At 37.7% G+C, this 27,068-nt stretch overlaps 1 protein-coding gene across 1 annotated transcript in view; it reads right to left on the reverse strand.

Moving 5' to 3' along the window:
* Positions 1 to 27,068, reverse strand: part of frk (fyn-related Src family tyrosine kinase) — a 109,472-nt gene that overhangs the window by 36,819 nt on the left and 45,585 nt on the right. The window contains exons 2-4 of the mRNA XM_039747960.1: positions 23,794 to 23,915; positions 18,839 to 19,002; positions 8,244 to 8,412 (exon numbers count right to left, since the gene is read on the reverse strand). Of these exons, the coding sequence (XP_039603894.1) occupies positions 8,244 to 8,412; positions 18,839 to 19,002; positions 23,794 to 23,915 (455 nt within the window). The remainder of the gene's footprint in view (positions 1 to 8,243; positions 8,413 to 18,838; positions 19,003 to 23,793; positions 23,916 to 27,068) is intronic.

Raw genomic sequence — 27,068 nt, forward strand, 5'->3', positions numbered from 1 at the left:
GGCCATGTAGGTTTGGATTTTTTTTCTCCCTAAATAATAAAAACCATCATTTAAAAACTGCACTTTGTGTTTACTTGTGTTATATTTGACTAATGGTTAAATGTGTTTGATGATCAGAAACATTTTGTGTGACAAACATGCAAAAGAATAAGAAATCAGGAAGGGGGCAAATAGTTTTTCACACTACTGTATATAGATATAGATATGAAAACAACACTCATATCAATGACAAAACAATTACATTAACAATCATGTTACGTTATTTTTAAAATTTTTCCTTTTCTTTTTCATAACTTCTTTAATACACTAATTCTCTGCTGCGAAGCGCAGGTATTCTGCTAGTATTAACAATAAGAGCAGTTCACTACTGAAAACGGCAAATATAGGAGCGAGTCAGGATCAAACCGGGAACTCTTGATTACAAGACAGCCAATCTTACCGCTATGCCACGGAAGCTGTTGTCTTTTCCTTGAACCTTTTGTGAAAGTGTTTACTTGATCTTTGGACTTCCGGCTTCATGATCTTTGGACGTCCGGCTTCATACTTTATATAGTTTATGCCTACATTTTGTCATTTACTACTAAAATATGAAAAATGTTTGTTTTAAAAATGTGCTTACACAGATTACTGTAGAAACGGATCACACATGAAATGCATGTGTTCCAAATAACAATCTATTATTTCCACTCTAAAAGTCCACTTCACTCCCAGATAATCAATCATGGCATGAGCTGGGAGAAGATCGTGCATGTTCTAAGTCGGTGGGGGAATGGAATAGCCGGCTGCTTCCAGCTTGTCTTTATCGGCACATTTAGAGGACAAAGGACGCTGGCGGAGAGGTGTAAATGGATTTAAGGTGGGCTGGATCTACGAGTTTTTTCGTAGGCTCTGGTAATTCTAGTGTTAAAAGGACTGCTTGCCTTTTGACACATTAATTGGAAAAAGCACCTACAACTATGCAGAACTTCTGTTTTTATAGGCTCTCCAACTATAGATGATGTAATGCCAGCTCATTCTTTTGGTGATTTACCCCTGGCTGATGTAATTTGTCTAGCACCGTTGCAATAGCAATTTTTGTGCAGCTGACCACTCTGATTACATTTGGAAATTCGGATCTTGCTGCAAATTTCACTTTGATGTTAGCCAGTTCAACCACAGTAAAAAAATCTTATATATCTAGATGACAAGTGGATAATACCATCCTAAACAGCTGGCATGGAGTGATGTTTGTGAAATACAGCGTGAAAAGTAACGCACATGCACACGCCTGCTGTCCCGCCCCGTCTCCTCCCAAAATTATGCCTCTTTAAATATGCAAATCAATATAAATAGTCCTTAAGCTCAGTGTTCTGTGAAAAGCCAATGGCAAAAGCATGAGAGGAAATAGAAGAATTTCAGTGAATACCAAGTGGCGGCAAGGAAAAACGTACTATTTGTTGGTTTAAACAGTGGTATAAACAACAAAAGGCAGTTGATCGAGTGACATAGAGTGTTGGAGAAACTTGAAAGCTCAAGTTCACAAAGTTGCACAGTGCCCGAAATAAAAAAGAAGTTGTCATATATCAAAGTCGTCGTGAAAAGGCGAGTCGTAGTCCACCGTCTGAGTGTCATTTGCAAGCTTATTAGGGTACAGAGAAAAAAAAATAGGCACACAGTGAGGAAAAAAAGCACGAAATGTCAACTTTAATAACGTAGTTTATTTTGTCATTAAAGTAGAACATCCATCCATTTTCCAACCCGCTGAATCCGAACACAGGGTCATCATAAACTTAATTTTAAAATCGTTTAATTTAAATTTAGTTTCTCAAATCCCATCGTAACTAAAGTAGCACGTTAAATGCTTTGTTTTGTATTTGATCTTTTGTGTGCTCTATGTGTGTGAATCATTACGTGCTTCTTAAACGTGCTTTCTCTTCCTCCAACAGGACACAGAATTATTTACATTCGTAATATTACAGTTCTCTGGATAATTAAAATACTGAGATGTATACTTGATATCATTTTCATGATGGTAGGAGTTAAAGATTCTTCAAAACTTTTAAGGAACATTGAAATATGTTCGTAGTAGCTGTTTAATTATTCCATCCATCTATCCTTCCCTTGTCATGCCAGCCCCAGCAAGAATACAGCACGAGGAAGGAACAATTCGTGAACGGAGCGCCAGCTCCTCGCTAGTGCTGCAGCACCATGTCCTCACATGTTTAATTATTAACAATATAGATTATTTAAATGAAGTTAAAGTTTTATCTGTATAAAACATATTTTGCTGCATTTCATCTTAAAAATGATATCGTCATCATATGTAAATACATGCTATATAAAGTGGCTCAGGTTGTGCAATATTATAACTGTACTGCAAGTGTACAGTGAGGTGATTGTACTAATAAGTACAAAGCATTCTACAAGGAGCAATTGATGGACTGATTGAGTGCGTTTATGCTTCTTTGGATGAAACTGTTTCTGAACCGTGAGGAAAGGCTCTGAAGTGTTTGCCGTATGAGAGCAGTTCAGTAGACAGCATGGCTGAGGCAGCGTGTGCTAGATGCTGTATACCGATAATTCTCTTTCCAGTCAGCTGCTGTAGAGCTGTAATTCCACACTCAGATACAGTGATATAAATACTCCCGAGTGGTGCAATGAGAGTAATATGGAAAAAGGGAAATCAGGGATGTGGATCTAAAAAAAAAAGGCAAACCACAATGGAACAGTAGCACTGCTTTGATGCTGGATCCTGGCAGTTTGCAAAGCCGAGCGGAGAACTTGCGTACGCCAGGGTTGGAGCTACCGTGAAAATGTGTGTGGCGTTATGACAAGTTTATTTTTTATACATCGCGATTTGAACGTGGAAATGTTCGTATGCAACATTTTTGTGCGTACGCACCGTTTATACATGAGGCCCCCGGTTATCTAGGGCATTTCCGGGTTGTGCGGGACCCAGAGCAATCCTCCCTAGGCTATGCCCTCTGGCTGCACTCAAAGACCCCAACAGGCGGTTCCAACTCCTATGCCTCCTTGCAGGTGTCTTAATCAGTTCCAGGAACGAGGAACACTGCTACCTGTTGTGTGGGATAATGAACTGCTCCTGGCATACCTGTTCATTCAGCCTTTCCATTATGGCCTCAGTTGAAGAGATGTGGGGCAGGTTTAAAAGTGTTTTATACATTCAAGATTCAAGATTAATGAACACCAAGTTCATTGCAATGTTTAGAAGCAGTATGAATTTAAAAATGGTGGATAAATAAGGAGATGAAAAGCAAGTTGCAAAGCAAAAATCAGCTGTACATGTTGTATAAGGCATATAAGGCCAGTAAGTCAGGTGCTAACATATAAAGAAGGCTAAAGTATAGAAGGAGAGAAATAATGCAGAAAGGGCAAAAGAAAGCAAAATATGATTCAAAGATACAGTAATCCCTTGCTATATCGCGCTTTGACTTTCGCGGTTTCTCTATCGTGGATTTTATATGAAATAATTAAATATATAACGCGGATTTTTCGCTGCTTCGCGGGTTCTGTGGACAATGTGTCTTTTTACTTTCTGTACATGCTTCCTCAGTTGGTTTGCCCAGTTGATTTCATACAAGGGACGCTATTGGCGGATGACTGAGAAGCTAACCAATCAGAGCACGCAGTTAAGTTCCTGCCTGCTGAATGCACTGTTAACCAGGAAGTCTCGTCTCGCTCATTCAGCATCAACGTGTTTCGCTGTGTAAAGAGTTGTGCTCTTTTGTGTTTATCTTTGTGCATAGTCAAGCCCTTCATTATGGCTCCAAAACGATCTGCTACTGCTTCAGGGGCGTGCCCAGCGCAAGCGGAAGATGTTAATGATTGCGAAAAGGTAAGCGTTTTGGATTTGTTGAAGGCTACGATTCTTTTATTTAAAAAGTAGGAAAGGAATATAAGATCTACGGCCGCAGTGTCCTTTTAACCAGGGTGCAAAACGAGTTGTAAGTGGATGTAATAAGGCAGTAGTCTGGATGGAATCTGCTTTAGGGATTTGCATTGAAGACTGCCAGAAGAAGAACGGCAGTGCTACACAATCGCCTGAAGTGGCTCCTTTAAGGGCTGTAACGCTCTCCTTTGTTGTGCAGTAAAATAAAACTCATTGTTATCGGACAAGTCATCGTGTCATTGTTGGTGAGTAACCATAATTCATTTTCTACTTACAGTACTAAGTACATGTACATACGTTTAGTGTCGCTGTACACATTTACTGTATACTATTTTTCTCGTATTGTACGTATTTATTGCTGCTGGCCTGTCTATCGTAATGGCTGTAACATATGTGCTATCAGAGACACTCAATATCTTTAAAATAATATTTAGGTTTTACTGTATATAAACAGTGTGTTTATATACATAATTTCAATGAATCTTACCTAATATCTAAGAGAATACAAAGGGATTATGCTGTATAACTCTGCGGGGAATATTTATAAACAGTGTGGGAGAGTTTATAAGGGTTGAAAATATATAAAAATAACCATACAAACATATGGCTTCTACTTCGCGGATTTTCACCTATCGCGGGGGGGTCTGGAACGCATAACCCCCGCGATCGAGGAGGGATTACTGTATTCTTTTAGTAATAAAAGAATGGTCTAGGAAGAGGTGAAGAGTGTTAGGAATGATACAGGAAGCTAGAATATATAGACACTGAAACAGCAAATGCTTTTAAATTGCAATCTGTTGAAGTTAGTAAGTGTGAGAAAGCTGATAAACTCCCAAAACATTAACTACTAAGGAGGTACTTAGTGACTTTGACATTGTAGATGGGGGAAGTACTACTTGGATTAGATAGGCTGAAATATAACAAATCACCACAGCCAGGTAACATTTATCCTTAAGTGATTATAGAATTTAGTGAGACTTATATAAGCTGTTGGCACATATTGTTCTAAAATCTCTGCACACTGGGAAGCCAGGAAGTATAATCTTATTGTGAAAAAATGGTGATCAGTCTGATTCAAGTAATTATAGGCCAGTAAAGTTGACATATGTTACAGGTTTATTAATGGAAGCAACTACTATGTAACAGACTGATCAGCACATTCAAGAACAAGTGTATTAGCTAATGCTTAGCACATGTTCAGACAAGGAAGATTGTGTTTCACTAATATGCCTGAATTCTATCAGGAAGCAACAAAATCATATGATAAGAAATGTGCATATGCAGGGACAGATCTACCATGAAGCAAAAGAGCCTTTTCACAAAAAACCACCCAACCACAGCTCTAGAAAAAAACTAGAGAACAGAGACAAGCCTGATTCTGAGACTAATAGGACTTTTTTCAGTTTAAGCAAATGGAGATTAAGAGGTGACATGATTGAAGTGTTTAAAAATTATTAAAGCACTTAGTAGAGTGGATCCCACTTATTACCTTAAAAGAAACTACAACAAGAATAAGGGAACATGGTTGGAAGCTTGTCAAGGGCAAATTTCACACAAATGCTAGAAAGTTTTTCTTCATGCAATAAATTATCAAGTAGTGTGATAGAGAGTAGGACTTTTGGGATCTTCAAATCTTGATATTATTTAGGTTTAGTTATGTTAATTGGAAAATCTAAATTTCTCTGGTTTGTGTGACCATGAATGTTTACATACATCTGCCTTGCAATGAAATGTCTCAGTATCCATGGTTATTTTTTGCTTTCTACCCAGTTCTGACGGCATAGGCTCTGGCTTCCAGTAACTCTGAATTATATCCAGATTCACAATCCTGGCTTGAATCCATTAATCATTTTCACGATCTGCCCTCATGTGACGATGCGGATTAGCTGCATGCTCCCATCGTTCGTCTGGGAGCCCTTGAACCCTGCACTGTCGGTAATGTTATCAATGAGCTCGTCAGTGAGGCACAACAAATGGAGCAAGGGGATGGTGCAATAGTGCAAGTGCTTTTATTAAAAAAAAACAACAACAAAACAGTGTCCAAATGCAGTGCAGTGCTTTCCAAAAATCTTCAATAAATAAATAATCCTGAGTGGAGGTTAAAAATTCAATAAATAGAAAAACAACAATCCTTTAAAACAACGAGGTTAAAATAACACTTGAAGCAGTCCTTTAAAATAAAGCCCGGTGTCTTCTATTTTCCTGGTGGCTCTCCTGCTTCCCCCATCTGTGCCCCACAACAGAAGAGTCGCCCCCTCAGCAGCTGACCTTCTCAACCACTCAACTGGTCTGGAGGCTTCCCGATCCCTGGCTTCGCTTGAGCTCCCCCAGACTGAGACTTGGATTTTTACCCAATAGCCAAGACGCTCATGTTGGGGCTTCTACTTCCAAGCCTCCCGACTCCTGCTGCCTTCACGGCTTTACGCGGCCAGCTGTCCTTCTGCCGGTCACTCCCGTTCCTTCATAAAATGCTCAGCTGGAGCGACCACTACCAACGGCCCTAGGTGTTGGCCAAACACCCCTGCCAGGGCTTACTGTCCAGCTTCCTGCCTGCTTGCCAGTGAGGGCTCGCTCGCTCACATCGGCTCTCTTTCCTCCTTGCTACTTCCCACTCTCCTGCAATCTCTGGCTCTTTTCTTCCTTTCCTTTTTCCCCCAAACTGCCTTGCACTTTTATTTATAAAGAGGACATGGCAGCTGTGGCAATCAGCAGCCCCCGGGAACAATTACGGATGCGGACGGTTTCTCACCTGTGCACTTAGGTGAGAAACGCCCCTATCACGAATTCCCCAGGAACCGCTTCAGCCACACAACTATACCCCCTCGCAAAGCCATGAGTGCGGTGATTATTTATTTTAAAAATGGCACTTTGACATGAACTGTTGACCCACTACACCACAGTGTAGCTAAATGAGAGGATGATTAAATTGTGTACATAATTAACAAATTCCATTAACAGCTGTAAAGAGGGCACACTTGCTTCCCAGGACCTGAGGTTGAGACCCCCAAAGTCATTAGTTACTTTACTCTGTGTGACAGTCTGACATATCTTGAATCTTGAAAAAGGTGTATTGGGAATTATTCCCATAAGAAGTCATATCAAGGATGTACTTAAACTCTGTTGAATTTATTTAAATTAGTTAATGAGTGTCTCCTTAGAATTCCAAGAGCAAAACGTAAAAAGTGGTGAAGCGGCCTTCTGCTGTTATGCACCTAAAATCTGGAATAACCTGCCTATAGGAATTCGCCAGGCTAAAACAGTGGAGCACTTCAAAAACTGCTGAAAACACATTATTTTAACATGGCCTTCTCATAACTTCACTGTAATTTAATCCTGATACTCTGTATATCCAATTCATTATAATAACTATTCATGGTGGCTCTAAAATCTGTACTAACCCCTACTCTCTCTTCTGTTTCTTTTTCCGGTGTCTTTTTGGTGGTGGCTTGCGCCACCACCATCTACTCAAAGCACCGTGATGTTCCAACAGTGATGGATTAAAATTCAGAAGTCTGCATGACCATCATCATCAAGAGCGTCCGTGAGAACCCTAAATACAAAGAGGACTATTTCATTTATGTTAGGTAGAATGCCCAGATAGGACTGGGCGGTCTTGTGGCCTGGAACCCCTGCAGATTTTATTTTTTTCTCCAGCCGTCTGGAGTTTTTTTTTTGTTTTTTCTGTCCTTCCTGGCCATCGGACCTTACTCTTTTTCTATGTTAACTAATGTTGTCTTATTTTAATTTCTTATTTTGTCTTTTATTTTTCTTCATTATGTAAAGCACTTTGAGCTACTTTTTTGTATGAACATGTGCTATATAAATAAAGTTGTTGCTAATGATTCTGTGCTTAGATTTAAATGCTAGCGCAATTGTCCACAATTTATCATGAACTGAGCTGGTTAGTTATAAAATAATTCTTGACATATTTTAAAACATCAAAAGGAAAACACATCAAAGTAATAAGTTGTATTAAATAGTCTAATACTTAACAGAGAACATCTAGTTGTGTCAATGCGTTGAATTCTTAGTGATAGTCTTGCAAAACCATAATGAAAGGAGTAGGCATAGTTCAGCAATACAGATAAGACCTGACAATCTTAGGTTATCAAACAGGTTAATCTGATCAGTTTTATAATTTGCATTATTCCTTTTTTATTTTATAATCTGGATGGCCAGTATGTGAAAGCTGTACATGTCTATAGATCTAAGACCACCATAAATAAAAAATATGGGCATGAGGAGGAGATTATAGAATAAGAAAAAGTTAAATGATAGCTGAAAGTTGTCCAATTAGGTGGCATGTTAAGTAAATTCCCAGTGTACCTTTACTGATTATTTAAAGTATCTTTACCTTTTTTTAGTGTCTTGACTGCCACAGGTGTAGTACCATTCCATAATCCCTGATAAACTTCCCCAAATTGGCCTGCTCCTAGCTTTTTGATTAGTTTTACAGATGATCTTTCAATCTCCCAATGATCCACTGTGTTGTAGGATAATCCAATGGTTGGCGGTGTCTCTGGCTATTAAGTGAATAAAAACATCAGTTTTCAATGTTTTTGTCTTAAATTGAATAAAAGAACACAGTCATGAATGCAAATAAGAGGACTGCATGCAATTAAGGTTAAGTTTTCCTGGTACTATACAACTATCTAAGGTTATTACATTACATAACATTCTCAAACCTATTTAATCCAATTCAGGGTAATGGTGGCCACCAATGTCAACATTACGCACAAGACAGGAACCATCTCGAGAGAGAACAGGGCACATTCTCACATTTACACAAAGCCAATTCTGAATCACCAGTTAACCTAACCTGCACGTCTTTAGGGGTGTTGCAATAAAACCCACTGTAGAGTTTGTCATGGTAAAGGCTGAAATTGTACTGTTTTAGGTGGCATCCTTGTCAGAAAACAAAATTGAATATATATTAAGAAGCTTGCCAAACTATTGAATAGTAAAGGAATCCTCGGAAATGTATTTTCAGATGATAAATTAACAGAAGGACTATTGCGGAAGCAGTACCAGGTGGGATTAGTGCCCCATATAAAAGATGGAAACATATTACCTGTTCCTAAGGTCACTGCATGCGTGCCTAGCTCTTTAGTGATACAAAGGTGTACATTGGGGAGCTCTGGTAGGACAGTTCTCTACAGGAGAGTTTTACAGGGCTTGATCTGGACTGGCTTCTGAGCCAAATGGAAATTACCTTGGGGTTGTCTCAAAAATCATATTTAAAAGAGGCAACTCGCTATAAATTGAGTATACTTAGATTCGGTAAGCGGTCCGAGATCAAAAGGCAATTTGCAGAGATTTCTGATTATTCTAATGTAATCAGTGCAATTGACTGCATACATGTTGCGAAAAAAGCATTAGCACATTTGCTTTTCTAAACAGAAAGCACTTCATTCAACTAATATGTGATGCTCAAATGTTTTAGTGAGGTGGCCCGGCTCAACTCATTTCTTTATTTAATCATATAATGTGGGGAGCAGACTTCAGGGTCATGCTGTGTGTGATGGTTGGCTTCTTGGTAAGTAAGCTTAATTGATAGGATTTCAATTAAGTTTAGCATATTACAGACAACGTATATAATCTTTCTTTTAGGTATGGTAGACACACAAGTCAGGTGAAATAATGATAGAATAATGATATCACTGATAGGACCAAAATAATCACTGATAGAACCAATTTATAGGAACACTTTGAAAACACATCAGATTTTTTTTTCTTTACTTTGCCTTATATAATTTCTTGTATTAGGAATTTGTTAGTTTTTGCATACCCCTTGGGGTCAGAGCATAGGGTCAGCCATTGTACAGCACCCCTGGAACAATTACAGGTTAAGTGTCTTGCTCAAGGGCCCAGCAGAGCAGGATCTCTTTTGGCAGTGACAGGGATTCAAACCGGCAACCTTCTGGATACCAGCACAGATCCTTAGCTTCAGAGCCACCACCTTGATGGGTTAAGGACCTCTTATGGCCCTCTCTAACTGTCCTAGAGTAACAATCTGTCTCCTGGAATCTCCTCCATGCTTTTGAGACTGTGCTGGGAGACATGGCAAACCTTCTGGCAATGGCACCTATTGATGTTCCATCCTGGAGAAGTTGGACTACCTGTGAGACCTCTGTAGGGTCCAGGTATCACCTCATGCTACCAGTAGTGACACTGACTGTAGTCAAATACAACACTAGTGAAAAAGCAGCCAGAAAAGATGAGGAGGGAAAAATGTCAGAGGTCTCCACCTATTAAACCATTCCTGTTTTATGGGTCGTCTCATTTTTGGCCCCTCAAGTGCACCTGTTGTTAATTTCATTAACACCTAAGCAACTGAAATTGATTAATAACCCCCTCTGCTACTTAACTGACCAGATCAATATCCCAGACATTTCATTGAGTTGATGCTATACTCTGATTGAAGTGTTCCTTTAATTTTTTGTTGATTTGTTTTTGATCCTATTTTTGTAAAAATGTATTTATTTGTATGGAATATTGTGTGATTTCAATAAAATATATAAAATAGAATTTTTTTTTCTTTGAACTTTTCTTGAATTGTTTTTTTTTTTGCTGTTTTTGTTTTTTGTGGTTTTCAGTGATACCTTTTGCTCATTGCTCATCAACATTTGAAAAACATCCATTGGAATTTAACTCATTGTCACCCTCCTATAGAAACGGCAGACACGAAAAAATGATAACAGTTCATATTAGAAAAAAAAAACTTAATTTTTGCAGCTCTCATTTGTGGCAAAAAGAAAAAAGATGTTGTCAGTAAATTCAGAATTTCACCATCAACTCTGTCAACTTTCTTGAAAGACCAAGCAAAAAAGAACAAAAATCTCGGGTTGCAAACATGTGCGAACTGCTGCATTTGAAGACATCAAAAAAGCAGTTTTTATGTGGTTCAGTGATGCTCGTTCAAAAAACATTCCTATTAATGCAGCACTCGTTCAAGAAAATGTGAGGTTTCTAAACTCTCTTGGGACCTCCCCCAATGGGACAACACGCTGAAGAGCTTCCCGAAGTGCGATCATCGTGTCTGTGTAAGACTGTTTATCCATTGCCAGAGCAACAGCAGGGTCATAGCTGGTCTGTGTATAGGAAGAGTGGCAGATCCCATTACAGTAAATAACCATGCTGTTCCTGTTTCAAGCTGAATAAAACTGGTTTTGGTAAAGTACTGAGACTGTTTTGCGGTGCAAGACAAGGACTTATAGCGCGACCCCGATCTTTTAGGATTTGCTTCTGTGGCTCTTCATTGAAGTGCTGTGAGCCTGCTGTTGCCCTGCCTCGGCAACAGACAAACAATCTTCCATAAATGCGGCAATCGTGCTTCAGGACGCACTTCAGTGTGTCGCCCCGTTGGGTGGGGGTGATTAAGTCAGTGTTTGTGTTGCAATTAATTAGTACGTTTTCCTTAATTTTTTGTTTAAGCTGGCACTTAAGTCTTCAATCTGCCTCAACAATGATTTAAGATATAAAGAGGTAGGAGAAGTGACGGCAAGGTGGTAAGGAATGAGAAGGGTGCCCATATGCATGCACCACACGTCTGCCATTCTGGCCTCTTCTGAGAGTTGATACTACAATAAAATAAAAAGAGGAATAACATTGGAGGTCAATCATCACCCCAAAAGCGGATAGTAGTATACTCACATAGTATATGAGTATCAAATTTCAGGTCAATAGTTCAAAAGTTCAAGTGGTTTGCGAGCTACAGGTGATCTAAAATCCTGGACAGACAAATGGACTGCCACGGTAGCTTATTTTATTTTATTTTTTATGAATTTGGCATGCTCATTCCTTACAGCTTACTTACAAAAGTTAAGCAGGCTTCATTTCGAAATTAACGGTCATAACAGTCAACAATGTCCGCCATGTTGAACTTTCTTATTTATGGCCCCATCTTCACGAAATTTGGTAGGCGGCTTCCTTGAGCGAACCGAAACCAATGTACATACTTATTTCGGTGGTATGACGCCACTGTCAGCCGCCATATTGAACTTTCCAACGTCACTAATTCTCCAACTTCCCGTGTAGGTAGAAGGCTGAAATTTGGCATGCTCTGTGTATACAGCGTTCATACTGTGTACTGGCGGTGGTCTGGGCACTGCATGATAGCACACTGCTATTGCTACCCCACTTGGCTGATGTTGCCTGATTCTTGGTTTTCTTCTTTTGTGACTCCGATGAGAAAGAGAGACTATCAAAAAGAACAGTGCAGAACAGAGCAGTTCTCCACTTCAGGCAGTAATAGTCAGTAAAACCTCAATTGCACATTCACTTAAGTTTAATTTTCTGTCTTTTCCCACCTGTGTTCTACATGGTTTACATTAAAGACATAACTGTGGAACATGGGCAAATTTATATCATGATTAGACTACTGATATTCAAAAAAAGATGTTTCATGCCAAATAAAGTTACTGATAGATGGCCATGGGAAATGGCTAAAAGCTTATGCATGAGCACATTGCTTTAAGATGGTTTGAGATTTATAAAGAAACTAGAAAAATACCCGCACTTTGCATCGGCGAAGTACTGCCTTAAAATTTTTACTAAGAAGAAAATTAAACCTTTTTAAACTGAGGGAAAATATACCAATAATTATTTGTTAAGGATCTCTTTGTATACCACATTGTCAGTTCAGCCCTCCGGTTGTAATATGACCAAGCTGTGAGCTGAGCTTACTCTTGAGCATGCAACGTACAGTTGGCCATGTGAAAAGTAATCTTGTCTCAAATCTCACAGCTTGGATTGCTGTTGTCACAATCGGTTTGAGTTTCATGGTTTGTTTCAATTCCGAGAGTATTTGCAGGACTTGTGTTAGAACAATAGAACATCTAGACGAGAACAGGCCATTCAGCCCAACAAAGCTCGCCAGTCCTATCCACTTATTTCCTCCAAGAAAACATCAAGTCGAGTTTTGAAAGTCCCTAACATCTTACTGTCTACCACACTACTTGGTAGCTTAGTCCAAGTGTCTATCGTTCTTTGTGTAAAGAAAAACTTCCTAATGTTTGTACGAAATTTACCCTTAACAAGTTTCCAACTGTGTCCCCGTGTTCTTGATGAACTCATTTTAAAATACAAGTCTCGATCCACTGTACTAATTCCCTTCATAATTTTAAACACTTCAATCATGTCACCTCTTAAACTACTTTTGCTTAAACTGTAAAGACTCAGCTCTTTTAATCTTTCCTCATAATTCAACCCCTCTAGCCCTGGAATCAGTCTAGACGCTCTTCTCTGGACCTTTTCTACCGCTGCTATGTCCTTTTTGTTGCCTGGAGACCAAAACTGCACACAGTACTCAAGATGAGGCCTCACCAGTGCATTATAAAGGTTGAGCATAACCTCCTATATCCTAACATTCTGTTAGCCTTCTTAATGGCTTCTGAACACTGTCGGGAAGTTGATAGCTTAGAGTCCACTATGACTCCTAAATCCTTCTCATAAGGCGTACTCTCGATTTTCTGACTGCCCATTGTGTATTCAAACCTAATATTTTTACTTCCTATGTGTAATACTTTACATTTACTGATATTAAATTTCATCTGCCACAAATCTGCCCAAGCCTGTATGCTATCCAAGTCCTTCTGTAATGATATAATGGATTCCAAATTATCTGCTAATCCACCCATCTTGGTATCATCTGCAAACTTAACCAGCTTGTTACTTATATTCCTATCTAAATCATTTATATATATATATTAAAAATAGCAGCGACCCTAGCACTGACCCCTGTGGAACACCACTCTTAACATCGGCCAGTTCTGATGAGGTTCCTCGCACCATCACCCTCTGCTTCCTGTGTCTGAGCCAGTTCTGCACCCATCTAAAAACATCACCCTGAACTCCCACTTCTCTTAATTTGATGCCCAACCTCTCATGTGGCATCTTATCAAATGCTTTCTGAAAGTCCAGATAAATCTATACTAATAAAAGGCAAAGCCCTCACTCACTCACTCACTCACTGACTCACTCAATCACTGACTCATCACTAATTCTCCAACTTCCCGTGTGGGTGGAAGGCTGAAATTTGGCAGGTTCATTCCTTACAGCTTCCTTACAAAAGTTGGGCAGGTTTTATATCGAAATTCTACGCGTAATGGTCATAACTGGAAGCAGTTTTTCTCCATTTACTGTAATGGAGATGAGCTTCAACGCCGTGGGGGTGGAGTTTCGTGTGACATCATCACGCCTCCCACGTAATCACGCAGTACATAGAAAACCAGGAAGACCTCAAAAAAGCGCTCAAGAAAACATGCATTATATAATTGAGAAGGCAGCGAAACAATAAGAAGCGAGTGAGTGACATATACAACCATATTCATGAGTTCTGCTACTTCGGAAACAAAGCACGATGTAAACCTACACTTTAAATTAAGTTCATAGACAGGCTGCGCTGGCGTTTGTAATTTAGTGCCTGCCCATATAAGGCCGTCCGTCAGCGGCAATCCAATAGCAAACTGCCACAGGTAAATATTCACGGGTGAAGGACTGTGCTTATGGAGAGGAAGATGAGATGGTCAGGGTGGTGTTTGACACAAACTCAGCAAAACTGCGAGAGAAAGTTTTAAGTGCCAGGACTAAGGTAACATTAAATAAAGCTATGGACATAGCACGAGATGGCACCAGCACAGCTGGGAACCTTCGATGCAAGTACACCGAGTGGCTCACGTGAACTGACGCAGTGCACAGATAAAAGGCAACAGTTCCAAAGAGCTGAACAAAACCGAATTACACAATTGAAAAGGCAGCAAAAATATGAAGCGTCTGATAAGCATATTCATAAATGCAGCTACTGTGGAAACAAAGCACACGGTGGAAAAAGTCAATGTCCGCTAAAGGAAGACAGTGTAAAAAAAACCCGTGCATGCAGTGTGTCAGGTCTCAGATAAAGAAGAAGACGAGCTGTTTATTGATGCAGTAAGAAACGAATCGATGAATGAAACCTGTCATCTTTACACGATTGACAAACACGGAATGTAACTTGAACACAGCACATCCTACAAATACGAACCTGATTGAAAGAAATAATGATAATCAAATCCTTGATGACAGCAACACTCAGTAACACTCACAAAACAAATACTGTATATTGACAGTCATGTTACGTTATTTTTAAAATGTTCCCTTTTCTTTTTACCTTTTTAACACACTACTTCTCCGCTGCGATACGCGGGTATATATATATGTATATATATATATCCCGCTCTACATACTCGAATAATGGATACTTTATTCGCCATCAATGATTGTTTTGGTAAAGCCATACTCAGTGTATTTATTAGATGAACGGTAAAAAAGTAAGAGCGAGGGGAGGAAGACTCATTGAGGCATGCAGGCTGTAGTGCTTGCGTCAACTCTATCTGAATTGCGCGATCACATTTGAAAAAATAAATCTTTTCAAGTTCTATTTAGTCCATATATTTCAAACTCAAGGGCGCGGCCACATCCGCCCGGCGTGTAATTATATCCGCCCCGAGATCATTTTATATACTGTATTATTGTTATTAAAGCCCGGGTATATGAAGCGCTGGTAACACAATAAACTACAGATCCCATAATGCAGCGCTTCAGCTGCCTTGCCGAACACTTATCGCTTACTAGAGTTATTGCGCACTGAGTTTGCACGGCGCTTTGGTGACTTTGAAGAACAAAAAAAGTCCGTCTACATGCGGCTCGAACCTTGTGCATGTTTGGTAGCACATATCTGTGTGAGAAGCTCTTCTCAGTGATAAAGACTAACAAAACAGCACACAGGAGTCGCCTCACTGATGAGCACCTGCAATCCATCCTGAGAATCTCCACAACACAGAACCTCACACCAAACAGAAACGAACTTGTGGCCAAAAAGATGCCATGCGTCCAGCTCTAAAATGACATATGAGCAAAGACAACTGAATGATTTGATTTGTTATTGCACGTAAGAGCGGAGTCAACCGTTTTAACAAACAGCGTATTGCACTGATCTGAAATAGCTGTGTGTGTATATATGTAGATATGTATGTATATGTATATATATGTTTATATATGTGTGTGTGTATGTATGTATATATATATATGTATTTGTGTGTATATGTGTGTGTATGTATATATATGTGTGTATATATGTAGATATATATGTATGTATATATGTGTATATGTATAGATATGTATATATATATATGTTTATGTGTGTGTGTGTAAATATATATATATATATATATATATATATATATATAAATATATATATATGACAACAACACTCATCACTCACAACAGTGGCAAAACAATTACATTGACAATCAGGTTACGTTATTTTCAAAATGTTTCCTTTTCTTTTCATTGCTTCTTTAACACACTACTTCTCCATTGCGAAGTGCGGGTATTTTGCTAGTAATATCATAAGCTCCACTTCGATCATATCCTTTTGTTGCCTCCTCATAGAATTCCAGCATGTTAGTAAAACACGACCTCCCTCTTCTGAACCCATGCTGACTGTTCAGAATAACTCCTGTCCTTGCCATGTGCTGCTCAATATTAACCTTAATTATTCCTTCCATTAATTTTTCTGTGTTGAAGTGACATTCGGCATCCGTCAAGCGTTGTAAGCATACAACCGGTTTCATCGATAACTTCGCATCCAGCTTTTGAGAGTTTAAACATTCATAAACATCAAAGTATCCACTACTGAAATCGTCACCTGTGAATCTAAGATGTTTAAGAGGCATTGGAGATTGTCGAAAGGTGTAAAATATTTGGCCATTTCGGTACACTTGAAAGCGACAACCGAACAATTCAGTGGCAGCCATCAACTCACATGCAGAACCGAAGGTGAAGGGCTTAAGCATTTCACTCTTATAGTGCTCCTGTGTAGTATAATTATCTCCTGTACCGTCATCGGTCCACACCTTTAACCTGTCCCAGTCATTCAATACATAAGACACAATGTTCCTCCGGATATCAAGAGTAGGCCTGATATGGCCCTGCAATATGTAACAAAGAGAATGGAAAAGGCAAGTGCCATCTCCGGGCATGGAAACCACTCGGTAAGTGACAGTTCTTTGATCAATGGTGATCACCTCGATAGACATGTTAATGGGGGTACTGTTGGAACGATAAAAGAAATGGGTACCTGAACAATGTAAAGTAAGCCTAAAATACCTACACAATAACTATAATCGCAATAAACGAACAATAAAACAGCGGAGAAGCCGTGGATTAAATAAAAAGGCTGTAGTTATCAGTAGGGAGACGTGAATCCCGTGGCGAAGTAAGGAAGAGAATGTAGAGACCGGAGCGAGGGATGGCCTTATATAGGCAGGCAGCCAACAACGTGGGAGGCGTTTGGATGGGGGACCAAACGCCGCCTCACACGGTGACCGAGCTGCAGGCTATGGACGTATATATGTACGTAAGTAGGATTCAGTTAGCGTTGGGAACCCTCGTACCAAATTTCTTGAAGATGGTTCCATAAGTAACAAAAACCGTTGGAAAGTTCAATATGGCAGTGACAGTGGCATCATACCACCGAAATAGGTACGTACATCAGTTTCAGTTAGCGCAGGGAAGCCGCCTACCAAATTTTGTGAAGATGGGGACATAAATAAAGTTCAACATGGCGGATGTTGTCAACCGTTACAACCGTTACGTGTAGAATTTCAAAATGAAACCTGCTTAACTTTTGTAAGTAAGCTGTAAGGAATGAGCCTGACAAATTTCAGCCTTCTACCTACACAGGAAGTTGGAGAATTAGTGAAGTTGGAAAGTTCAATATGGCGGCCGACAGTGGCGTCATACCACCGAAATAAGTACGTACATTGGTTTCGGTTAGCGCAGGGAAGCCGCCTACCAAATTTTGTGAAGATGGGGCCATAAATAAGAAAGTCCAACATGGCGGACATTGTTGACCGTTACGTGTAGAATTTCAAATTGAAACCTGCTTAACTTTTGTAAGTAAGCTGTAAGGAATAAGCCTGACAAATTTCAGCCTTCTACCTACACGGCAAGTTGGAGAATTAGTGATGAGTGAGTCAGTGAATCAGTCAGTCAGTCAGTGAGGGCTTTGCCTTTTATTAGTATAGATTTGGTGTGGCATATGGTGTACATATAGTTTTATAAATCTAATATTTTTGTGCAATCAGACAAAAGACAACATTCACAATCAGCATACTGTAAGATATTAGTCCTCCCAATTTTACATGGAACAGAAAGAAAAAAATTAGAGTGTTGAGACTTGTATTTGGGCATTTTCTCACTCACTCACTTACTTATTTTTATGGGTTTTTTTGGGTTATTTCTAAGGTGTTTTCAATCACTTCCAGTTCATCTAAGAGACTAATTCCTTCACTGAGTCCAGGAGCAGTCACTGTTTCTTCACTCAATAGGCGGTGCCTACTATTTTTCTTTTGGGAGTTGCCTAGGGCCAGAAAATGCTACACTATTGAAGTATACATTTATAACCCCACCCATGTTCATTCACACCAGGCCTAAATCTTTTTAACAATCTTTTAGTTTTTTAGTTCATATTAGTTTTTTTTTTTTTATCTCTGAAAGAAAAAAAGTAAAGTAATATAAACAATAATCAATTATTGATGAAAAAAGAGAATGGGGAACTTTTTTAGAAACATTGCAGGTTTGCTAAAATATGATTTCTGGCCATTTTTATTTGTATTTTAAGCTTTCAAAATTAAGACGTTTATCAGAAAAACAACATATCAGAACTACTTGGGCTTACTATCTCATAAACTAAAAATGAGGTAATCCAAAAATGTGAATCTTTAACAACAGAATAAAATGCATTGATTGGTACATGTTGGGACTAATTCTAGTGGTAAGGGCATTTTAATAATTTTATTTACTATGATTGATTGTTTCACTTTAGATGTTCAGTTATATTTTGTTATATTCTTTAGAATTTATTTTTGCTTTATTTTAGTCCCACCAATACAAAAGAGTGATCAGTACCTTTTCACATGGACTTCGAAGTCTTACACATAGGCCATCGTCTACACTTGAGTAGTGTTTTACAAGGTCACTTAAGGATTCAAAGGTAACTCGCCTTGATATAAAGAAACCACCACTATCCAGTGACCGTATCTTGTAGTGCTTCACTGTGTTTCCATCCAAAACTAAAAAAAAAACAAATAGGTTAAGTATTTAATTCTTTAGTAAATGATTACATAGAGCAATTATCTTCATAAAAAACAATTTATAAAAAATCATTTTGTCTCCTTTATTTGCTAAATGTAGTGAAATATATTTTGTTTATGCTTTCTTATGCTATTTTTCTATTGGTGTTGTACTAGTTAGGGGCATTATGCCTGTTTGTTTTGTACTGTTACATTAACTACATATATGTCCTTTACTAATGGCCACTTAAAGCAAAGATTCTCAACTGGTGACATATACTACTAATTTCACAATCCCTTTGCCACTATAAACCATTCAGTTTGAATAGAAAATCTTTCAAAAGGAAGTGAGACAGACTTCAAGTACAGCAGAATGTCATAAAAACATTAAAAATGTAAACGAAAATTATTCTAATAGCCAATATCTGGTGACTGCTAATGTAGATCATTGCAAGAAAGCATTTATGATCAAAGAAGATCTCGCCTTGCCTACAGCCATGGATATGTGCTAAGAGCTAGTTGAGAATGAAGCATCATCCAAAATCAAGACCAATCCAAAACTGAATGAAACAATGAGTGGAAGAATTGTTGATATGAAGAATGACCTTGAAAGCCAACCTCTGGAGAAAATAAAGCAAGTCCATATTTTGTCATACAGTTGGGCGAGTCCACTGACACTAACAATGCAGCTTTATTATTAGTTTTTCAGAGATGCAGCTGGGATGGTAATTATAATGAAGATCTACTGTTTTGCAAACTGGTTCACACCATAACAATATGGCAAAAGCTAAACTTCTTCAGACAAATGAAATTCTATCTATCTATCTATCTATTTGTTTGTTGTGTTATGTTCACATAGTAGTATGCTTCATATACTTTTATACTAATGTTGCAGATAACAGTTTTAGGATGGGCAGCACTTTGGCGCAGTGGTATCGCTGCTGCCTCGCAGTAAGGAGACCTGGGTTCGCTTTCTGGGTCCTCCCTGCGTGAAGTTTGCATGTTCTCCCTGTGTCTGCGTGGATTTCCTCCAGGTGCTCTGGTTTCCTTCCAAAGACATACAGGTTAGTTGCAATGGTGATCCTAAATTGTCCCTAGTGTGTGCTTTGTGTGTGCCCTGTGGTGGGCTGGCACCCTGCCCAGGGTTTGTTTCTTGCCTTGTACCCTGTTTTGGCTGGGATTGGCTCCAGCAGACCCCTGTGACCCTATAGTTAGGATATAGCGGGTTGGATAATGGATGGATGGATGTTTTAGGCTTCTTTATTTGCTATTTATATTTGTTATACTATGAAATAACATAATGAAATAAAAACAAACAGGACTGTGCTATGATGCGGTTATTAATGATGCTTCCTCCTACCTCCATGGGTTCTTGGGTTGATAAACTACCTTACTAAAATTGTAAAAATCAGTGGTAAAATGATTGGTTTGCTGCAGACCTCTGTCAATGAGCTGTATTGTAAACATGCTAGTAAAAAAGCCAACTCCTCTTTTTCCTAAATTTCACCTGTTGCCATCAGACTGAAGATTTTGCTTCCCTGGGTAAAGCATCAGAGTTAAGAACTCTTTTATTCACAGAACTATAAGATTTTGAATTCTGCTACTTGCAAGAGATGCTGCCGAATTCTGAATTATTATTATTGTGTACTGTTAAAGCCAAGTCCGCATTAAAGAGTGTTGGGGCAGAGGCATTTTTGGGGACCTACATGCACAACATTCTATGAGTGCTATACACAAGGTCTCAGAGACTTACAGAGTAAAGTAAATGACTAGGACAGAGTTTTAGCTTTGCAATTAACAACAAAAATCCGAAAAACAGATAATAATATTGGCATACTCTCTGAGAAAAAGTATGCTGTATTAAAGTTATCTTTAATGGCCATTGCTAATGATTTTAAATACTGCATAGTCCATTCTGTATATTAACAAAGACAAATGCTTGTCTTGAAAAGTGCACTTTTCTGGATTTCTATGCAGCAAAATCCTTGATCTGATCACTAAAATCCAGTATGCAAACCAGATCAACCTCAACTGACATCAGAGTCAAAAGATTTAGACTTTCCTGTCCCATTTTGGACCTGTCCCTATTCTTCACTAGCCTGAGCTTGGAGAAAGATCGCTCACCACTTGCATTTGTGTCAGACAATGCCAGGTAAAGCCTGAAAAGCAACATCTTGATTTAGAAACTGTAAAATCTTGAGTAATACTCTAGCTATACTCAATCTGGACCCGCTGCTTTGCTGGCACAAAGTCTTCTCAGCTCTCTGCTCACATGGGCTGCTGTAATTGTGGGTGGGGATGTCTCACCTATGCTGGTATCAACAGAAGGATGGTTGGAGGATGCAGTACTCCGAAGTGAGAGTGGGTTAGGGTGACATACCTCTAACTGTTTATGAATTCCGTGCCACTTTGCCTCAAACAATAAAAGACACAGACGAAACAATAACCACAAACAAAATACATCAAATGTCCACAAACTAGAAATGAATATATATACACACACATACAAACACACTCACATGCATACATATATATACTGTATGTGTATATACACAAAACAAGGAAAACAAAATCTTAATAGCACAGCATAAATCTCTGTGTGGTCTGAGCTTCTTCTACTAACAGACTCTCATGCAATGGATCCAATCAAATCAGGATTAGTGTTACTGTTATGATTATCAGACTTTTTTTTTGTAGTTTTTCATGGACAGATTTTCCATAGGCATTAGGGCCATTAGAACAAACATCACTATTCAAATATATTTCTAATATATATGAAAAAAATTCTTATTTGAAGGCAATGTTTACAATTGATTGTAAAAGAACGGTCGGTCCTTTATATTTCCTCACACTAATCTCAGCATCGTTACTCCAGAGACACTATGATGCAATGATTTTGTGTTTTGCATATTCCAAGAAAAACACCTGCTACCTACTGTCAAATTTGGTGGAGGTTCCATCATGCTGTGGGGATGTGTGGCTAGTTCAGGGACTGGGACCCTTCTTAAAGTCGAGGGTCGGATGAATTCAACCCAATATCAACAAATTCTTCAGAATAATGTTCAAGCATCAGTCACAAAGTTGAAGTTGCAGGGATTGGATATTCCAACAAGACAATGACCCAAAACACAGTTTGAAATCTACAAAGGCATTCATGCAGAGGGAGAAGTACAATGTTCTGGAATGGCCGTCACAGTCCCCTGACTTGAATATCATCGAAAATCTATGGGATGATATGAACTCGGCAGCCGTCAAGTTTAACTGAACTGGAGAGATTTTGTATGGAAGAATGGTCAAAAATACCTCCATCCAGAATCTAGACACTCATCAAAGGCTATAGGAGGCGTCTAGAGGCTGTTATATTTGCAAAAGTAAGCTCAACTAAGTATTAATGTAATATCTTTGTTGGGGTGCCCACATTTATGCACCTAATTTTGTTATGATGCATATTGCATATTTTCTGTTAATCCAATAAACTTAATGTCACTGCTGAAATACTACTGTTTCCATAAGGCATGCCATATATTAAAAGGAAGTTGCTACTTTGAAAGTTCAGCCAATGATAAACAAATATCCAAAGAAATAAGAGGGGTTCCCAAACTTTTTAATATGACTGTATAATGTCAGCTACTGAATAAATTTAAAACTATCAATTTAAAAATGTTACGTTCTTGCAATGCAAATATACTGATGATTATAAGTGACTTATACTTTAAGTACAAATAGGTGTTATTTACATATTATTTTGCTGAAGTACTATTTTAAAAGTGAAGAGAAACAGTTTTAATCTATCCCAATTTCTTTGGTACAGTGGATTTAAAGAATCCAAAATTAAAAGCTATCCTGGAAGCATTTAACAGAAGACATAAACCAATCCTGGGCAGGAAACAAGTCCATCACAGAGTATGCAACCATACCCACATACATGGAGCAAATTTGGAGTTGCAAAAAATAGAGTTGCTAACTCATCAAGAAATAGCCCTGTACAGTTGACGTAAGAAATTAATAATTAAAGTCTGTTTAATGTAGCAAGAAATCAAACCACTATCTCCTCATACAATATATTCTCATTTACTTTTAATTCCTAGGGTGCAATTTTTATTAATAAAAGTATTATATTATACAATGCTGCACTTCAATATATTACTTGTAAGCAGAAAGATGTAATCATGCCCAAAGCAGACAGGTTGTAGCATTTACCACATTTTTACAGACAACTTTGCAGAGAGTGTACAAAAGAATGTAATAAAGTTTTTACAATGATAAAATCAAGACACTTTACTGCCTATATAAAAGTAGACTTCAAGCATGAAGTTTATAGGAATGGAATGTCATATTCGATGCCAGTACCTGAAAGGATTGTCCACTCATTAACTCTTCTCACAATTAATTTTATACATTTTTCCAAACATCAAAACAGATCAGCAGAAAGAAAAAAAACATATATATATATATATATATTGTATATACAGTATGTCTGGTAATTTAAAGATAAAAATATTCTGAGAAGGTTTTAGAGATTTACATACAACATGAATATTACAGAAGACCTGAATTTATAGCTGAATGGACACCTTTACTTTTCATTTAGGTAAATGAACCCAATACAGTAATCTGGTTACTAAAAGGGTTAAAGACAACAGGATAAAACAGTAGTTGTTTAAGATTTTATAAATAAAAGTGTGAATGGACACTTTTCCTGCAGTGAAGGCTACTCCAGATTGAGTTATCATTTAGGTTTGTTGTATAGTTATGTATAAAGAAGTCTGAACAATGTATTTTAGATAGTACCTGAAAGAGAATAAGATCCCATCTGGCTTTCAGACTCTCGGATGAGGAAGGCCCCATGGCTATTCACTGGTAGCATCAACAACTTTTCTGCATCTGTTCGTTTTGTGTCTGGAAAGAACCACCTAAAAATAAACACATATTACTTTATATTTAAAAACAGCATGTGCTGTGGAATTAAGAAATTATAAGTGACAATTTCACATCATATGTGCTGGTTACACTCAAATCTGCTTTGGTTATAATCAATGTTAGCAGAATGAAAAGCAGAAAAAGTCATAGTAGTTATATTCTGAATAAATATTCACAAGATGGTCTCTGCAAATGATTTAGGAATTTTTTTTTTTTGGTTGTCCTGGTGAGGCTAATTTTTTAATTACCAGACTTAAAAAGCAGATAAACACTTTGACAAACTTTTACAGTGCTGATAAAAAGACTTATATACTTTATTCCAGTTACTCCATTTTATTGCTCAGCTACAGTCTTTCAATTTTAACTTTTATTAAAAAATTTCCTTTATAAAAAGGTGAAAAAAACAGAAGTGGCTCCACACTAGCTTTTAAAGTTTGCACCTGTTGGCAAATTTGTATTTGCATAATTTCCCAATTGTTCCCACATTCACAGCACAGTGTAACAATAAGCACAGCACAACTGAGATGTCGCTAAACCCTAGAGTGGCTGCCATCTAGTGCTACAGGAGAGGTAGTGCCCCATGTATATCTGCTGCCTAGATCCTTCAATCACAACGGCATCCCAGCTGGGAAAGGGCCCCAGCCATCTGTCACAATTAATAGTTTTATATCCCTAAGTTTTTAAATCCTAACATTTTATTTAATTTCTTCAGCTTATTAGAATCTCAATGTAATAGTATAGCTTCTTTTTTTAAGACAGTATGGTTTAAATTTCACATTAAAGTTATGAATACATCTCACAACTATCACTAACTACCAAAGATTTTCTGACAGAAAGATTCTCTTGACATTGCATGTAGAAAAAGGAATGGTTCCCCAAAACTTTCCTGCAGAAAAATGGCTTCTAATTTTATTGGTCTGTACACCATCACTATTTGAGTTCCTGCACACCTTATGATCTGACATTACAAAATTCTTTCAGGAATTGGCCCCGGGTTCCATGCTTTTCTGGCCTGCCTTCCACATTAAAAAATGTGCAAATTAGTTTAATTTGTGACTAAAAACTGAAGTACTGTGTCCCTTACGATGAAGTAGTGACCTTCCTGAGTTGTTCCAGTTGCTGCAGTAATAAGCAAATAAATGGAAAAAGAGTCTTTTACCAAAGTTAATTATTTTTGCTTTAAATACACAGTTAACATTAACCTTCTTAATTCTAAAGATTTTGATCTATGAACAATTTTTCATTATAGGATTTAAAATTTGAAGTTAGGAAAAAAAACAATCAAAGGAATTTAGCCTTTGAATTGAGCCTAAATATCACCAGGACAGATAGCAAGTAATACTAAGTGACGAAAAAATATGATAATTTTCAAATAAATGAAAATTGTGCCACGGATGCTAAAGTAATAAGATTTCATTGTTGGTGAAATATCCATTTACTGAAACTACTTCATAAAAATCTAGGTTCATGGAGATTTGCAGCATCAAGTGCAGGGCAGGTTTCAGGAAGCATTCTTGGATGATGTAACAGTTACTGTATGTTAACACACAACGGGCCAATGTGGAAACACAGTTTAACATAACAATCACATATTTGGAAAATAAAAAAATCACACAGACATAAGGAGAATGCATAAACTAAACACAGATAATGGCCAAGCCGAGAGTTAAACTCAGTTTACAGAAGTTGTAAAGGAGGGGCAATATAGATGCTGCAGTAATAGGCTGTGGCCTCCTGCAAACACTGGTTTCCTGAACAATCAGTAGCTAAATGATTTAAAATAAAAAACCTTTGTAATTATTTTATTATGAAAACAATGTAATAGCCAGTGGAGTAAAATGATTTATGAGGCTTGAAGTTATTTTTCAACCACGAACATGAATATATATGTAGATGTTTTATTTATGATTATACTCAGATACTGTATATCAACAATTTTCAAATCACCATACAATTAAAGCAAATCCAGTTGATACCCTAGGGCTATGTAGCACACGATAGGCAAGCTCAGATCAAATCATCATAACACCCAAATGCACTTTGAAACAAGTAGACTCCGCCATAGTGTTTTAAACTGTTCTTTCAAAAAGGGTTAAAAGCAGTCCTTGACAGTTTCATTATTTATAACCTATGGATTATTGCAATTATTGAACAATATGCTCAGCATATTATATGCACACACTACCCTATATATCGATAATCTCTGCCCCTTTTTCCCACGGTATGCATCACTTTGACTCAAAGGTTTTCTTTAGTATAGATTAAAAAATAACAAAAAACAAAATTAACGAAAATTAGTTATCAGAGTGTCTTTTGATTTATTTTGAACTGCACTTTCACCACAAGATGAGTTAATTTCAGTATTATAAGAATAGAGTACTTACTTGATCTTTGATTATTCAACCTTTTACTTAAAGCTATTAGTAATATTTAATAAAAGATATTTTCCTCAAAGCTAACTTGTCACTCTTTTAGAGATAAAATACAGTATTAGGAAGCATGTCATTAAAGGAGACTTCAGCAAGAATTACCATTTTGACTTTCCACTCAGACAAACTTGTGTTTATATAGAACCTTTTTGTAGATAAAAAACACCATTGGCAATTAAGTGACTTAAGTGGCAAGAGGTTACAAAGCAAGCCAGGTGTAGGGACTAAAACATCAAGCTTGTGGTTTGAATTCCAAGGGCTTAGTCACTAGACCACAATGCCTGCCTGTGTTTAATAATGATTATTTAGATATGCAAACTAATGCAAAACAGTTTAAGGCAAACATTCAAAGCTTAACTTGCATGTAGAGGCATTCATAGCAGTCTTACTCAAACTAATTTTAAACTCAAACCACATTAAACAAATTTAGAAATGATGAGATCAAGTCAATTGTATAAAGAACTATGCTAACAGCATAAAGGGGCACTTTTTCATCAAGTTCCTTCTTTTGAAATCCCAAAAGTTCCTGTTGATCACACAGGTTCACTGAATGGCTAGAGAAATCCTTTCAGAGTTAGTAGAAGAGTGTAAGAACTACTGAATACAACTTCTATGCACATATAGGTGTCTTTGTTTTTTTTTGTTTTGTTTTGTATAGCACTCTTGAGAAAACCGAACAGCACACAGAGAGACCTTGCAAGCTGTATACATTACTAA

Source organism: Polypterus senegalus, chromosome 3 (genome assembly GCF_016835505.1).
Source record: "Polypterus senegalus isolate Bchr_013 chromosome 3, ASM1683550v1, whole genome shotgun sequence".
NCBI lineage: Eukaryota > Metazoa > Chordata > Cladistia > Polypteriformes > Polypteridae > Polypterus > Polypterus senegalus.